At 42.7% G+C, this 18,157-nt stretch overlaps 1 protein-coding gene across 1 annotated transcript in view; it reads left to right on the top strand.

Moving 5' to 3' along the window:
- Slc22a15 (solute carrier family 22 member 15) overlaps positions 1-18,157 on the top strand; it is a 68,368-nt gene that overhangs the window by 18,157 nt on the left and 32,054 nt on the right. The window contains exons 3-4 of the mRNA XM_026394172.2: positions 14,036-14,168; positions 14,874-15,038. Of these exons, the coding sequence (XP_026249957.1) occupies positions 14,036-14,168; positions 14,874-15,038 (298 nt within the window). The remainder of the gene's footprint in view (positions 1-14,035; positions 14,169-14,873; positions 15,039-18,157) is intronic.

Here is an 18,157-nt window from a genome sequence, read left to right on the forward strand (position 1 = left end):
TTGTTTTGTTTTGTTTTGTTTTTTTGGTCTTTAGTTTTTAGGATTTAGACTATGGTGTTCCTGGGTGTGGATTTCTTTGGAATCTTCCTCTTCATTGTGTTTTTCCGTTCTAGAAACTTCATCTTGTTCTTTTATTATAATTTTCCCTTTCTTTACCAAGACCTTTTCTACCTTTGGCTGTCTTTTCATTTTGTAACTCATTTCAAACATTTTGTAAATGCTCATTGGAGCATTTTTTTTTAAGAAAATATTGTTTTTAGTTGTAGTTGGACACAATGTCTTTATTTATTTACTTTTCTGTGGTGCTGAGGATTGAACCCAGTGCCTCACATGTGCAAGGCAGGCGCTCTACCACGGAGCTACAGCCCCAGCCCATCATTGGAGCATTTTTATGATAGGGCTTTCACACAATTGTTAACTAATTCCAGCATCTCTGTCATCTCAGTGATTTTTTTTTATTCCATTGATAGAGTTTGAGATTTTTCTGATTATTGGGGTATGACATTATTTTCATTTGAAAACTATAGATTTGGGGTATTATGAGATTCTGGGTCTCATGTCAACTTTCTGCTTTTGTCGGCTTTCTGTGACACTGTTCTGGTGGGGAAAGAGCAGGGCTCCTGGTTACCACCAGGTGGTGGTGGAACACGTCTTAGTGGTCCACACTGACGCTGGTGCTGCAAGGGTGGCTGCTTGGCAGGAATGAAAGTGTGGCCTTCCCTGGCACCTCCTCGGTGAGCTTGGGTCCCTTGTCAGGTGGCCAGGATGGAAGCCCGTGTTCCCCACTCGGCCCTGGCTTGTGTAGATGGGATTGAAAACGTGGTTTTTGTGTGGTGATTAGAGTAAGCAGTTGCTACCTTCAGAATCCTTTTGTCTGTTCCTTTTGGAATTTCTCCAGCACCTGGTCTTGAATATGTGAGGCCATAAGGAACCAGGGAACTCACCCCTGGGTCATTCCTAGGGTCCTAGGTCCCCAGCTGGTCTGCTCTCTACCTTTCAGAATTGTCCCGTGTTGGCTTTATATAGAAAGCCCCATGTTTTTAGTTAATACTGAGTGGGACAAATCAGGAAAATATGCCTGCTTTGTCCTCAGGAAGTGATGCCTTCCAGTGTCCTCTGGATCATTTTTTTTTTCCCTCAGCACGTCAGAGAGTTTTGGCATGACAAGCTACCCCAGGTTCATCTTGCTCCTGCCTTCCCCAACCATGGCCTTAGTCATTTCTCCAGGAGGCCCTGGCTCCATTTAGTACCTCCTGAGATTGTGAAACGGTGAGGGTTAGTTATAGGTCTTCTTTCCGAGAACTCCCTTACCAGACTAAATTCCGCTACACTTATAAACATTGATTCACTAAATCCTTACCATCCACAAGCACACAGTAAACTGTATTATAGCCTCGAGAACCCCAGCTCTTTGGTCTCCTAGGTGTTCTGAACATGGTTTCCATGACAGGTCCCTAGAGGAGAATTCCAATGTTTCATAAGGTGGGATACTGACACCACCCTCCCTCCTCCTCCTCCGCACACCACTGCCCATGTCAGGAAGAGAGAAGCTTTCAGAGTTCATGATGGACCTGGGAGGGGTTTTTACCCCAGAATGGTATAGACCACCTTGGATTGTCTCTGGCCATGCAAGGGTGGGGGTCTCCAAAATACACTGAGCTTATCCATGTGTCTTGAATGCCTTTATTTTCATCAGCAATCACCCACTTTTCATAACACGGCTAGTCAACAGACCATTGTTTTTGTGGTGAATTTGTGAAGTGCCCATTGTTGATGGAGGTGATGATTACAGAGGCCCTTGTGCAGATGGCCTTTCTGAAGTGAAGACCAGCTGACCACTACCGGACAGTGGTCTTGCTCAGACTGCTCATGGTACTGGGGTGAAAGTGTGACCTGGGTAATAAGTAAGCAAGTCCCACTGTACTTGCTTAATACTCTGAATTATTTAACATAGCAGCACTCGACTTCAGCAGAGCAGGCCCTCAACAAATTTTAATGGGATTTGAATGAAATTAATGTTAATGACATCCAAATTTAGGATCCCGTTTAGGTGTCACAGAAGGATATCACTGTTAGCAAATGTTCTTGGAGCAACTGCTGCTCACCTCATGCTAGAAAAGTCTCCACCGAAGGAGGGAGAGCTGTGAGATGCTACACTTCAGGACAGCAACGCTTGTCCCGGGCTGCATTGAAAGCTCACAGTAAACAGTACATGCTGGAAGACTGAAGACGGGGAAAAGGAGAATCAGCCAGAGGGAGCCCAGAGAACCCCTTCTCCCAAGATAGAGTCGGTAGATGGAGGAGAAATGGGATGTAATGACTTCCCCAGCAAGTGTTGAAGATCTTTAAAGTGGCTCTGAGAGCCAAAGAATGAAGGGCTCAGATGGGTCTCACCTTTCTATGTGGGATGTAGCTGTGTATTTTCCTATAAATTAACACCTGAGATAGAGAACATTTAAAGAATTTGCCTTAAATCCTGTCCCTAATAAGCTACTGTTCTGGGACTCAATGAGTCCATCTTCTTTCTATTACACTATTTATTTATTTAGGTATTAGGACTGAACACAGGGGCTCCTAACCACTAAACCACATCCCCAGGCCTTTTAATGTCTGAGTTTGAGACAGGGTCTTGCTAAGTTGCTTAGGGCCTTGCTAAATTGCTGAGGCAGGCTTCTGAATTTGCAATCCTTCTACCTCAGTCTCCTGAGTCGCTGGAATCACAGGCAGGCGCCACCACCCCCAGCTTATTTTTATTTATTTATTTTTTTAATAGAGGCTTTTAATTTTAAATGGTATCTTAGATGGCATGCCAGTGTGTGAAAGAGCTACAGACTTTGCTGTTGTCATTGGACAGGGACTGGGTCCAGGCAATCCTGCTGCTGCCAACACTTTGCAGAGTCCCAGAAACACAAAGACAACAGGGCAAAGAACTCCCTCTGACTGGGCCGTGTGTTTGTTGACAATAAAGTGACAGGGAGTGCCTGATGGAAGTATGTGCCAGGGGCAGATTGGCAAGAATGTAGGCTAGCACCATGACCGTGGCAGGATTGTTTATGGTGCTTGCATGTTGGGCTGAAAGCTGGGTTAAAAAAATAAATAAATACTCACCTTCTGGCTGCCAGCCATGCTCTTGAGAGTGCCTTTGCCAGAGAATCCTGGGGGAGAGGGAAAGACACCACTAATGTTGATGTTGTGGCTTGCAGATTTTGGAAAGGACACTGGCTCATAATTGCTGGGTGACTTGCCTAGTGTTCCCTAGCTGGTGAAAGTAGGGGCCTAGCCACTGGTTCCTGTGACACTTCTACTGTGACACAAAACAAGCAGGAAGGGAGACAGGGGGCTGTCCTCCATGAATGGGGTCATGCACTTGGCTGCTCTAAGGGGTTGGGACTCAGGATATTTGTATCCGACTTGGGAGGAGCCGGGCAAGTGGTTCTGCACACACAAACTCAGGGACAAAGGAAGTAGAAATGATTCAGTTCAGCTTTATTAACTGCTAAGCCTAAACATACACCTTTCCTGATAAAACCGAAAACAACAAAGGGGCACTAGCTAAGTCCTCTGCTTCTTAGCAGGTCACTGTGCAGCCAGAGCCCAGCGGGGATTTGCCCAGTGGCAATGTTGTCACCCATTTTTCCTCTTAGGGAGACCTAGTAGGGATCTAGCTTCCCATTTTTAATGCAGAATTGCTTGGTTTTGCCTGAAGTTCTTCTGTTTTATTTGGAGGTACAAGTGCAGGGTCCATGCCTTGTGCCCAGTCTGCTCATGTGAGTTACCTTTGAGTTCTTACTGTCAACACCTGCCCTGGATGCTGGAGTCCTGATTAGGTGGTCTTACAGTGGCTGGTATCAGTGGCATCCAGTTTTCCTGCTGCTGCTGCCAAAACCACAAGTCAATAGAAACAGCAGCAGAGTGCAGAATGACAGTAGTGCCCAAGGATCAGCCAGGGCCAGCAGTATGGCAGGATGGTGCATCAGCCACCGCTTGGCCAGTGTCCTTCAGGAGCTGCTGGCCTCTGCACGGAGTTGAGTTCATCTGCATCTTGGTGAAATGCAGTTTCAAATCAAACTCCCACTTAACTTCTTAGCATTCATTCAATTTTGATTGCCTCTCTGGTTTTTCAGTTGATTCACCAATCTCCAAAGTGGGAATGTTGAGACAATCTTGGTATATGGGTAACATAATATTTGAGTCTTACTGAAATTCTTTAAAAAACCAAAAAAAAAAAAGTCCTCTTTATCTTTCTCAAAAAACTCCAAAAATAAATATTAAGACAGTCTCCAGAACTCCCTAGTTAGGATATTGTCTTTAAAATACACATTTTAGAACTTCTGCCTTGCATTTTATTGCACATGGGTCAGGCCTTACAGAACTTCTTTATGGAGAGTTTTGGGAAAGGTGAATAAGAGGTGAGGTAGATGTGATTAACTAGGTATTCAATGCAAAAAAAAAAAAAAAGAAACCTTTAATCTAGGAGTCTTGACTATTCTAAAATGAGCTAATAGCCATTGGGGTGAATTTATGTAGCAAATTGCTGTCTGCTGTATTCAAATTATTCCCTGAGCTCTGACTCATACAGAAAGCACCAAATATCATGGAGACACACAATTACCATGCTTAATTAATGTTTGCAACCAAAAAGTGTAAGGTTGGAATCTTTAATATCATTGTGGATATTGAAGAGCTGAAATTGACTGACTATTATCTTGAGATTAATATATTTTTCCCAAAGCCATACCCTGGGGTCAAAAGACGAGAGTATTAAAACTATTTGAAAAATTCACTGCAATTAATTGCTTTAGGGGCTAATTTTTTAAAATGTCTCGCTTCCTTATGCCTGAACTACTGATGGCTATAGCCTGCACACTTCACCCATTAAGTGGTAATTCAGAGTGACAACTACATTGAAATGAAGCAAGTTAGTTAATCACCATGAAACTGTTCCCAAAATACCCTGTCCACGTTCTCCCTCATCACAGGAGGACTTTGATTACCCAATTTTCTCCTGAAGTGACATTTTTTTTTTCCTGTACAAAGCTGTAAATAATTTTTATGGGAAATACAGGACGGGTATCAGTACCGCTCAGAAGTTTTCACAGCAGAGCGGTAACAGGCTCTGTACTTGTGTACAACCCTCAAGGTCACGATCAGGGGTGTTGGGGAAGCCTCTCTTTGTCCCAGTACTGCACAGGCTGGGAGTCTGGGCTATGCTCGTTGTCATGTGACCTGATTTTCCCCGAGGGTCTCAGTGCCACTCGGACCTGTAGTAGCCTCTGCCTGGCTTACAGGTTCACTGATATGCTTTGAATCATCCATGGCCTGTTGCTTGTTTCCCCATGATCATAGGTGTTTCCTCTCAGGAGAGGTATTTGTGGACCAATTAGGTGCTTTCAGTGGCTAAAGATAAAACCACAGTCTTCTAGATGGCAGGTTGGCCGTAGGAAGAAGGAAAACCCCTCAAATTCCCAATATCCTTCTACTTCCTTTCTTGAGAATGTCCTTTGGTAGCTCCAAGGAGAAGATGGGCAGTTCAGTAGGTCCCTGCCCACCTTGTAAATTTACAGCTTGATGCTTGAGGTCGTGACATGGAGATGCTGTCCGTGAAGATGCCTGTAAGACTAGGGGATTCACTCCTGTTAACATAAATAATTCGGCAAGTGTGTAATGAGTTCTGGCAGACACTGTGAGATTAGCACCGGAGATACAAATACGCCCTTAAGAAGCTCCACGCATCGGAGGGAGAGACCAGTGGGCGCAGGGTTCAACACACATTTTATTAGAAGCAAAAGTAGGAAATGTGGCAAATAGGAGAGACGGTCAGCTCTGGGGGATGAGCTGGGCAAGATCCAAGGAGTGTCTTGAGGATGAGTAGGAGTTCCTAGGGGGTGAGGTGGGGTGGGAAGTAGAGACCCAGGGCATGGCACATATGAGGAATAATAAGTTCTTATCAGGTCAGGTTGTCTGGTAAAAGTGGAATGAAAAAATCTGTTTTTTTCCCCTTTGGTAGCCAGGCCCTCACCTGGACTTCTGCAGGCTGTGGCCCCATTTTTTTTCATTTGTAGGTAATGCAGGGTCAGTCACAGGCCCTGAGCCAAAATGAGGAGGGAAGACAAGAATGAGCAAAGCCCACATGTGGGAGGAAAATGGCCCAATGCTTGTAAGAGCTGAGTGCCAATCATGTTTTAGGTACCATCACTGCTCCATCTATTACAGTGGTCTGTGCTTATACCACGTTCATCCATTTTCATTGCATGAAATGTCACCATAAACCAGAAGAATAAGTAAAATGGAGAAAATAATGGGCAATTTAAAGTAAGGAGAAAACTGAAGCAGAGACAAACTTCTGATCTTCACCGAGCCAATGAGAAGTTGCTCAGACACAGGCTGGGTGTGGCCTCGATTTGGTATAGGAGAGGTGCCTCCTGCTCTTCCGTCTTTCTGATCCTCGTGATCATCTTAAGAGACATCTGTTATAGTCTCTGTGTTCTGGTCCTGTAGGGAAGGATGAGGCCGCACAGGGTATTCAGGGAAGAAGGAAAAGAAAGAAACCTGTGGTCTGTTGCTTCGTGTCATGTGGGTACACCAGAATGTCACACAAACCCTAAAGAATAATACAGGTACGGTTTAAAAATTAAAAAAAAAAATAATTATTAGGTATTTGTATTTAAAACACATGCTGTGGAATGAAATAAACTCTGAGACAAAAGACCAGCCAAATATGAAAAAGAACCTTGAAAACCACTTTGGAAGTTGACTTTGAAACATTCTCTTCTCCCTCGCCCCAGCCTTCTTTGCACTGTTTTCCACATGCACAGGCCACGTGGAAAGACCTTCACTTTCTGAGTGATACCCAACCTCTCCCTTTTCTCCTCCTCCTTTCCTAGCAGCATCTGATTCTGATACTCTAAGTCAAGGATGAACTTGTTCCTGGTATTCCTTCTGATGCTGATATTTTCCTATAGTTTCCTGAATGGAATGTGTGCTGAAGATGAAAAGGAGGGTTTTTTTTGTTTTTTTTTTTTTTTTGCATTGATGGGAATCGAACCCAGGGCCTTGTGCATGCTAGGCAAGCACTCTACTACTGAGCTACACCCAAAAGTAGCCCCCCCAATAGCATCTTTACTCACTCTATTGTACTTTCTGTACAAAGGGAGGCTGTGAGGATGGGAGGGGTGTGAGGTGTGCAAGTTGGTCTGGCTGCATGATGCATCTACATTTTTCATGATTCAGCTGCTCATTTTGCTTTCAGGATTATAGAAACACACAGTCCTTTATTTTTTCATATTATGATTTTTCTGCCAAGTCAAAAAAAATGATTGATTGGATTTGGGACATTCCCATAAAGCTTGAAGTTTGATGAATTCGAGAGGGATGCTTGACTTCCTTTAAAGCTCGTCTTCAAGCCTCACTCCGCCTGTGGTTGAGCTGGTCTATTCCAGTGGCTTCAAGTAATTCTTATTCATGGACAACTCAGCAGCACAGATCTCCCCTCTGAATTCCAGGTCTCCGTGTCCAGCCTGAATCCATTCTGCCCTTGAACCCCCAACCTTCCCAGGGCTGCCCTGGGTCACTAATGGCCTTTGATGAAAGGCCTTTTTGCTGCTGGTTGCCACCTGCATTCCATGCTCTGCATTGCAGCCAGAGCAGCTTTTCTTAACAGGCACCGGTAATTTATCCTTACTGGGACATGCCGTTTATGCTCAGCCTCTGAGCAGTAGCAATCCAAAGATTAAACAACAACAACAACAACAAAAAACCTTCCCAAGTGTCTCACTCATACCCGGCCAATAGTAACTCTGTCTCAGCTCTCCTCCCTTCTGCTCGCCTGTTTTTTCCTCTTTTAGACCTGGAAGGCTCTGTGTACACCTGGTGCTGTGCTCACACCTGTCTTTGCCATATTTATGTTCCTTTCATCTCCGATGTGAGAGGCACCTGCTGTTACTTCTGGCCCAGTTGTGCCTGATTTCCTCTCAGCTCTGTTTCTTTAGAGGAGGGAATGATCGCATCAGAGCTTTTAGTGGGATGGCCCTCAAATCCTCTTTGAAAACGGGATACGATAAAAATGCTCAACTCGTGAACTCGATTTAGTGATTGTGGTGAGCCCAGGAGCAAAAATACAGATGTTGATGATAAAACGAAAACAGATTCAGATAGGTCAGCCTACGGGACTTTGTCTTTATATTGCTGCCTTTTCTGTCAATCTAGGTGAAGAGTGGATTTTTTTTTTTTTTTTGCTTTTTCAATTTGCAAGTGATTTTTCAATTGGAAATTAATTAGCATAAAAGCTTATTCTATGGCTTTAGAATGTGGCCTGCCATTAACAAAAACTTCAAGAGAGACATCGCCTTAACGACCTCTAGACGGTAAGGGCTTGAATGATTGACAAGTTTGTGCTTTTAAAATCTAAATCCTCATAAAAAAAAAAACCAACAACATTTCTTGGGAATGACAGTCATATTTAGGTTTATTAGGCTTCAGTTTCTAGTGTGCTGGTGATATATTGATTCAGATTTTACCCTGGCACTAAACATTGACCGACGGGACAAGAAAATGAGCTAGCGATTGGGTCCACTCTGGTAGGTTAACCTCCTTCCCAAACTTTAAAAGTAGATCGCTCCAATACATTTTCTTTAAGACTGTAGGGATTGCCGATGTAGTATATTTTGTCTGAGCCTTGACAAAATCAATCCCTTTAGATCACATAGTGGGTAAACATTAGTAGGATCAACATCAAAATGGCATTTTATTTAAAAAAAAAAAAAATATTTAACTTTGAAAACAAAACATTCAAACCGGAATCTCACTCGCATGTTGTGTGTGGGGCTTTGGAAAAATAGTTGTCAACACATAGTTCCAAATCCTCGAGTTGGCCACCCTGCACCAGCCACCTCCATTCATTTAGCTAGATCTGGTCGGGAGATCTCCTGGGTTCAGCTTCCCATTCCCTGATTTACTTTTATTCAGGCCAGCTGTGGCCTCCACACCAGTAATCCCAGCCCCACAGGAGGCTGAGGTGCAGCATCGTAAGTTGAAGGTCAGCCACAGCAACTTAGTGAGACCCTGTCTCAAAACATAAAAAATTAAAAAAGAGCTGGGAATGTAGCTCAATGATAGAGCTCCCCTGGGTTCCATTCCCAGCACCACAAAAAACAAAACAAAATAAAACAAAAACCGAACAAACAAACAAACAAAAAACACTTTCCCACTTGTCTGTCACTTCATGATCGTGCTCCAGGAGAAATAGGGAGATGCATTCGCCCAACCAACACGGACTTGAAAAAAAATCATTAGAAATTATTTTTGACACTTGGGAACTGGCAGCCTGAAAATCAGAATTTGGATTTTGCTGGTCAAACATCTCAGGGGCTATTTCTTCCTAAAACTGCTATCCAAGTTGACAGCCATCCAGTTGCTGGAAGAGTGGCATTATAGTCTTTTTGATGGATTTGAGAAATTCTACAAATGTGGCCAATAGAATAGTTGACGATAGAGTAGCCAAATTAGCCACTTCTTATTAAGCGTAAAACAGATCAGTGTGAGCCTAAATACTTGGCCCCAAAGCAGACTAGCAGAAATTGAAGTGCAGAATAATCAAGGCTAAAGTTGCAGGCCAGATTTTAAAAGCACGAAAACATCAAAACAAGCAGTAAGAACATGAAAGACATAAAAGCATGGACATCTTGAGTTTTAAGGTATTAAATATGAGTAACGTTAGGCCTTGTTCATTGTCCATTGTAAGAAACAGGACATCCCTGTAGCTGACACAATCTTTTCTAGGACAACCTGATATCTTAAAGCAATTCATTTTTAGACCTGGAAAAACGTCACCGTATGCATGCCTCTCGAGTTGAAAATTCTTCCTTGAAACGATCCATGTATCCAGAATAAAGTTTTTGTTTATTTATTTATTTTTCATTTTTTTTTTTTAACAAAACAAAATTTCTCCTTCAGGTGCCAGAACTCTTTTCATCTCTTTTATATGAAACTTAAAAAATGTGCCCTTTCTTTCACAGATCTTTAAATCCCAGCATGTTAACATGATTGAACCTTTTTGGTGACCCAGGCCATACTTAATATGGTATGGTAACTGGAGGCCTTGAAGAGGTGAGAGAATGTTTGGAGTAGAGGCACAGAGAGGAAGGGACGTGGATGATAAGGGGTGGCAATCTGAGAGTGCGGAATCTTCAGAATCAAGATTTTTAGAAGTGATGTTGTTATTGAAGGTGATAAAGCCCAGTGCTTATCTGACTGCCTGTGAGAACCATCTGGAGAACGAGGGCCTCCCCCAGGTTCTTAGGAACTCAGACTCCTTTCCGCTCTTGATTTCAAAATTGCTGTTTTCTGGCCGCTTTGTTATGTTCCCCAGAGAGGGCTCCAGCTTTCTCCTGGACATTCCAAACAGTGGGCTGGAAGAAGGGGGAGAGGCTAGATCAGCCGACTCACAGACAAATTCTTGGGGGTTGTCACCCACTCCCGTTGCCCAGAACTTGACAACATGGCCATACCATCCAAAAACTGTAAGGCCTTGGGATGTCTCGTCTTCATCCTGATTGGGCATCTGCCCAGTGACACCTGCTGTTAGTAGAGAAGAAGGGAAGAATGAATGTGCCTCAGGAGGGTCGTGGGTTACACAGTCTGATCATCTGAGCTTCAGAGGAGCTGTTAATTTTGAAATTGTATCTCTCCTCTCCTCCCCGGCACTCAGGTCCCTCGATGGGAAAGGAAAAGCAGCTTCCAGCTGAGAAGGATCCCGTAGGAGACAACCAGGTTTCAACCAGGGCAAGAATGGGAAATGTAGAGAAGTTAACAATAAAAAGGATGATTTTAATGGCAACAGTTATTTACTGCCCACCCCCATAGCTTGTTTTGTTTTTGTAGCCACCGTGGATTGCATTATCATGATAATCACTCCTTTGCAAATACACTTAGTTGGTACCTTCTGCATTCCATAGTACTCTTGGAAAATCCCCAACTCTGAGTGAGCTCAACTGTCTCTTCCTTCTCATAAAATTAGTAGCTACAGAGCTTCAGTGAGTTTTCAACATGGTCTGAGAACCCTGCAAGGTCTCCCTTGGGCAGGCCATGGCCCACTCCTTAGAAGATCATGGTTCCCATCTTCTTCTAACTCCTTCTCTGAGTGCAGAAGTGTCCTAAGCCCCAGCCCTTCTAGCTGACCTCTCCTGTGACCTCAGGAAACAAGTCCCCATGCCTGCCTGGCATCTCCACTTAGGTGTTTGTAGGCATGCTGTCCCTGAGCACGTCCAAGCAGGGCTCTTGGTTTCCCACACAGACCCAACATCTCTTGCAGCCTTTACCATCTCTGTAAACGTCACAACCACCCACTGGACGGCTAACATTAAAAGCTCAGGTGCTGCTCTCCCCACCCCACGCCATCACACCCCAGGCTTCCCCAAGTCCTGTCGGTTCTGTCTTCACGAAGAGTATACCAGTGCCTAGGTCCTCTCCCAGTTCTCAGGGACTTGGGCTCCTTCCAGCTTGAGCCCACCATCCCTATTCATGATGCAGCCCAAGTGCTTTGCTGCTTTGAAATTTTCTCCACCAAAAAAATTAATCCAACACCTTTAAGCTTGACCTCCTGCAAAGAATCAGGACATGGACAAAATGCATCCATTTTTTTTTTTTTCTGCTACATTCTGACAGGGGTGACCTTTTCAATTCCTAGTAGAATCTTCATTTCCATCTGAAACCTCATTAGCATAACCTTTGCTCTCTAGATCAGCATTCTGGTCTTCCACATCCTCATCCAGTTCACCCATTAAGCTCTGCTTGCAGCATTCTAGGTGTTCTCTAGCCTACTTCTCCAAATTTTGCCAAATTCCTGTCAGCTAGTTCCAAAGGCTCCTCCACATAGGCAAAACTGTTAAAAAGTGGAGAACGGCTCTGCTTCTCAGTATTATTTTTCTTTGTTAGTCAGCTTTCTGTCACCATGACAAAATATCTGAGATAATTAACTTATTAAAATAAAAGGTTTTGGGGGCCTGGGATTGTGGCTTAGCGGTAGAAAGCTCACCTGGCACGCGTGAAGCCCTGGGTTCGATCCTCAGCACCATATAAAAATAAATAAAATAAAGGTATTTTTTTTAAAAAGAGTTTTTGGCTTGTGGTTTTATTTTTTTAAATTTTTATTTATATTTTTATGGGGCTAGGGACTGTACCCAGGATCTCACACATGCTAAGTAAGTGCATAGAGTTACACCCCAAGCCCTGACTCATGGTTTTAGAAATTCTAGTCCATGACATAAGCTGGACTCATTTCTTTTAAATCTCTGGCAGGGGTGCTCAATGACAGTGCTAGGCACTTCCCCAGTGACTTAAGACCTCCTGCTAGGCCATATCTCCTAAAGGTTCCACTTCTTCCCGGTATCTCCACCCTGGTGACCACGCCTGTGCACCTGGGTCTTTGAACACCAAAACTATAGCAAAAGTCTAGGAGAATCAGCTAATTCATTGAACTTGCTAGAAATTTCATGTGAAAAATGGGGGATTTCAGAGGCAAGCCCAGCATTAGGGAGGCGGCATCATCCTTATCTATGTCCTGATTCCCGACTCTTGTCTTTTTTTGCCTGTCTTGTCAAGGTCTTTATCAAACCAGGCTTATAGGAAATACAAGGGAAGGAGAGAAGTCAAACGCGCTTTGAAGTCATAATAACTGGTTGTCAGAGCGTAGAAAAGGGGTGGTTCCAAGGAAGGAGAAGAGCAACCAAGGAGGGTAGCAATGTGCAAGTTCTCCCCAAGAAAGGGCTCTGCACACACCTGTCGTTGCTGGTCTAGGAAAGGGGCTGGGTAGAGGAAAGGTGAGCAGTCTCTTGGTTCTCTGAGGTTACTTCTGTGACAACGTTGGACTCTGATGCTTATAACCAAATATCCCAGCACATCCCTAGGTGGGGCTTCAGATAACTAGGTTTAAGGATGATGGCTTTCTCTTGAAGTTCATAAATTGCCCTCAAGTAGAAAACGGTAGAACTTAAGGATGTATTGTTGTGGTGGTAAATACATGTGACATAAGCTGACCCTTGTAATCATACCTAAGCCCACGATTCAGCCGCATTCAGTACATTCACATTGTTCTACAACCTTTACCTCTATCCAGCTCCAGGATTTTCTCATGGTTTTAAAGGGAAACTCTGCTCCCATTACACAATGACTCCCTGTCCCCACTCCCCTTAGACCCTCATTACCACTATTGTACTTTCTGCCTCAGTGATGTTGACTCTCAAGGTACCTCATATAAGTGGAATAATGTAATGTTCATCCACTTGTGCCTGGCTTATTTCACTTAGCATAATGTCTTCAGAGTTCACCATGAATGAATCAGAACTTCTTTCCTTCTTAAGGCTGAATAATGGTCCATCATATGGAAATAGCACATTTTCTTTTTTATCCATTCATCCATGGATAGGTTGCTTTCACTTTGACTGTTGGAAATAATGCTGCTACAAAGTCGTGTGTACAAAACATCTCTTCATGCCTCTGATTTCAATTCTTTTGGATTTATACCCAGAACTGGAATTGACGGATCATATATTTTGTGTTTAATTTTTTGAGAAAAATACTCAAGGGATTTCAACCCTACTAATCTGTGGAACAAAAGGAGCTTTCATTTATTTCTTTATGCCACGTGATGTGTGGGTAGGCATCCGATAAATGGAAATGAAAGGAAGGAGTCTCTTCCTCTTAAGAGACATGGAGGTTTAAGATAAAGAACAGATCCAACAGTTATGTAAACAATTAGCGCTTAAAGGCTGCGTTCAGTTCCTTAAGAAGGTACGTGTGGGGTGCTCTGGGAGCACATTCTACCAACAGTGTTTTCTAGCGTTCCTTAAGATGCAGTCTCCTTTAAGATGTCCTTTAAGATGGTGTTCTACAAGTCCTAGTTAATAGTGGAGCACGTGGTGGAGAAGTTACAGTGTGCAAGTTTTTGAAATAAATTTGGTTTTGCAATAGCTAACTCAATCCATGTGTTGTTTTTTTTTTTTCTTATGACCTAAATGTCTCTTCTTGTCTCTTCTTCCAGTGGTTTTTAATCGCCAACAGATCTTACAAAGTCAGTGTGGCAAGTTCCTTTTTCTTCAGTGGGGTGTTTGTGGGCGTGATCTCTTTTGGTCAGCTTTCAGATCGCTACGGAAGGAAGAAAGTCTATCTCACAGGTAATCTATCAGTGTTCATGAAATGAATAAGAGGATGGGTTTCCCGGAGACTCTTAGGGAAATAAAAAGGAGGCTGGTTTCTCAGAGTTCTCAGGGCATTGACATGGGGACACAGATTGTATGTTTATTATACTGGCAGAAGACCAAACTGCAAGCAGAGTGAGTTCTGGCTTGTCAGTGACTAATCCCCCTGGTTAAGCCTAGGTATCAGCGTTAAAAACTTTTGTGGGTGATGTGTTTCTCTGCAACCCCCAAATTGCAATGGAAGCCATATTTCTCAAAGAAGCAGTGAAAGATTTGAGACAGTCTTCCATATCCATTTCCTCATCTCTCTCTCTGTTGATTCATTTCAAATGAGCTCTACAGGACTTGGCATAGTCTCTCAACAAGCTGAGTATAAGCAAATATTTTTAATTTCTAGCATTTTTTTTTAATTTAAAAAATTTTTTTAAATAAAAAAAATTTCTAACATTTATTATGAATAATTGAAAGCTGTGTGTGATTGACAGAAATTATGTCACCAAGCCAGTAAACCTCTGTTGTTTTTTTCTGTCGTTTTCAAGAGAAACTGTTGGGAAAAAAAAACATGGCTCAGAAAATTTAAGTTTACAATGGATTACTTTACAGACTAATGGATATAATTTATTACTTTCATCAAATGCTATTTTGCCTCTGAATCATTGAATATTATTCCTTTTTTTCTAGGTTTTGCTCTTGACATCTTATTTGCTATCGCAAATGGATTTTCCCCTTCATACGAGTTCTTTGCAATAACTCGATTCTTGGTGGGCATGATGAATGGAGGGATGTCGCTGGTGGCCTTTGTCTTGCTAAATGAATGTGTGGGCACCGCCTACTGGGCACTTGCAGGTACTGCCTAAATCCTTGCAGATCCGAATGTGGTGAGTTGCTCTGCAAAACCTTGCAGAGAACTAGTTTAACCCTAGAGTCTGAAAATGCATTTGGACTTGAGGCACTTAATCCAACTACAGGTTGAGTAGCCCTGATCCAGAATGCTTGGGACCAGAAGTGTTTCAGACTTTTTCAGATCTAGTGGTATTTTTGTATTTATAATGAAACATGTTGGGAATGGAACGCAAAGTTTAAGCACAACGTTAATTTATATTATACTTTATATTCATAGCTGAAGGCGATTTTGTTCAATATTTTGAGCATGTCTGCATTTTGACTGTGACTCCTCATGGGAGATCAGGTGTGGGAGGTATCATGTCAGTGCTCCAAAACTTTTGGATTTTGCAGTATTTTGGATTTTGGATTTCCAGATGAGGAATGCTCAATCTGTATTAAATTTGATTTTCTGAATTTGTTTTGTATAACATCAGATAAGTCATTTTATTCATATTCCTTGGTAAAATGTCTCTCCAGGGCTTGTACCACAGATGGTGACCTTGGTACTCAACTCACAGCCCGTCTGCATTTTGTTGTGGAGAGTGCTCAGAACAGCATTAAATGCTATTTAGCTTAAAGTGGGAAATACTGCAGAGATAGAAAGTACTAGAACTTCTTTTCTTGAAGCCTTCTTATTGTATTTTGTTAAATCCTATTTCGTAGCCTTTCTCATTTTTACTGTTCTCTTCAAATCAATAAATGATATTGTTATAGAATTTCTTTAGTTACAAAAAATTGCAAAATGAGGTTCTATTCAGTTTTATTTTTAAAAATTCCATCATTTCCTCAAGAACTAATATATAGTTAAAAATGATTTTAAAGGATTTTTTTTTTTTTTTACTTAAAATACAGTCTTGGATAGTGTCTAAGACTCTACTTTTTGGATTATAGGTTCACAGTGATACCTCTTTGCTTGTTTCACTTTCACTTACTTGACCATCACTAAGTACCACTGATATTCATAAACTGATAGTGACTCACAGCAGTGTTTCTAAGTGAGGATGTCTTGAGAGAATGCCATTGTCGCTCCTTAGAACTCACATGCAGTGCCACCTTCCATTTGTTGAGTGCCTGTTACAGCCAGGTGCCACCCTAGGCATTTGACATACATCTGTAATATTTCCAGATCTTACCAATTAAGAATTTCTACCGTCATTTAACGCTTTCGGTTCCACCTTGTCTGTAGCAGCTGCCAGAGTGTACTTATCCCCTAACCCAGCTCCTAAGCTAGGACCAGTGAGAAACTTCCCTCTGAGTTTTCCATTTGTATTGAGACATTGATATCATGGGGGTGGGAGGATGAGTGAAGACTGAACCCAGGGCTTTGACCTGCTGAGCAAATACTCTACCAGTGAGTTGTAACTCCAGCCCTAATGGCATCTTTCTAAATAATATGGTCAGACTAATTCCAAGGAACTAGTGAAGTGATTGCAGCTGTATGCAGGGCAGGAACAAGGGCACTGTCTCTGGTTTGGGCTGTCCCGGGGCCCAGGGTCTAGTTCTTGCTCACCTAGAGCATCATGACACCATGTTTGTCACATGCCTTGTACTTTGCTCTGAGAAGAATCACATTTAACTTGAGCTGTTCCATGAAGATGCTCTTGTGTGAAAGACATCTACTGCCCTCCCGCTGCCAGATTATCTGATTATTCCTGTCCTGTGGCCTATGTTGGTTAAAAGGAAAGACCTCCTGGACTCTCGTTTCCATAACAGTCACCTAAAGCCCTTGAAAAAAATTCATAACTAAGTGCTTTCACCTCTCATTCTTGTCCTTGAAGCAGGGTTAAGATGAGGCAATTAAAATTTTTGTAGCAAAGAAAAAAGGAAGGAAGGGAAAAAATAAAAAAATAAATAAAAATCAAAAAACTGTAACAGTGGAGCCAGGTGGTTGCCAAATTCAATGTGAAATTCAGAGTATGACAGAGTTCCCTGGAGGCCAGGACTGGGACCTGCACCCAGGACAAAAGGAAGGCTCATCTAATGGAGCCCGGAATGCTTTTGTGTACAGCTTCCTTTTTCTCCCATGAACCAACGTCTTTCCCCAGAATTTTATCCTGGACCCTTCTTTTCAAGTTGGTTTCTCTCCAGCACAACCTTACACACCCCTATGACTTCAAATATGCTCATGAACTGCAAGACGTTGGAAAAATCGGTTAGAAAAATCAATGCTTGATAGCTAAATAGTATTTTTTAGTATGTATAAAATAGCGTGTAAAGTATGTACAAAAAAGGCACAAGTACAAACTGAAGGGATCCATTTCTGATCAGTGTTGAACAGCCTACGAAGAAGGAAACTATGGATTATGGTAGTTACTGAGAATTGAAATATGAAGTCGAGTACTAAAGCTATGAAAAGCCTGTGCTAGAACGTTGGTTATTTGTTCTCTTAATACCTTCTCAGAACAAAGAGAATAGATCCACACAGCAAATGTAAAGAATACTACGGTCCCACCTGCCCACCGACGACGGTGGCTCACATTTTGCTGAGTGTCCTTCTGGAGCTCTTCCTGTGCCCACCATTCCACAGCACTCACTTATGAAACAGACCCTGCCACGTGTCAGACACAGCTTTTTAGAGCATTTTAGATCAAATGGGTGGACCAGATAGGGGGTAGGTGGGGGAAGGTCCTGGCTGTTAAGAAGCTGATCCTGTAATTTGGAGGCGATTTCAGATAACTCTAAGGACAGTGAAGAATGTTAAACAGGGTAATGGGCTAGACAGAATTGGGGGACTACTTACGTGAAATAGAATGGTTAGAGAAAACCTCTCGTAGGAGTTTGATCTAAGATGTATGATGAGGAAGCCCTGGACATGCGAAAGTCAAAAGAAGAACATTCCCGCCAAATGGAGTGGCAAAAATCATGGCCAGAGGCAGGGAGGAGATTGTTGGGGGGTCTGAAGAATGCGTGGAGCTGCAGTGTGGAGAAGTAGGGGGTGGACAGGAGTGAAGTGAGCAGGCTTGGGGGGCACCTAGGGCCTGGGACCTAGGGCCTGTGATAGGCCAAATGAGGATTTTTTTTTTTTAACTCAAGGCACAGCCAGAAGCCAGCAGGGTGTATTAAACAAAGCAGTGATAGGC

This window comes from Urocitellus parryii, chromosome 11, assembly GCF_045843805.1.
Source record: "Urocitellus parryii isolate mUroPar1 chromosome 11, mUroPar1.hap1, whole genome shotgun sequence".
NCBI lineage: Eukaryota > Metazoa > Chordata > Mammalia > Rodentia > Sciuridae > Urocitellus > Urocitellus parryii.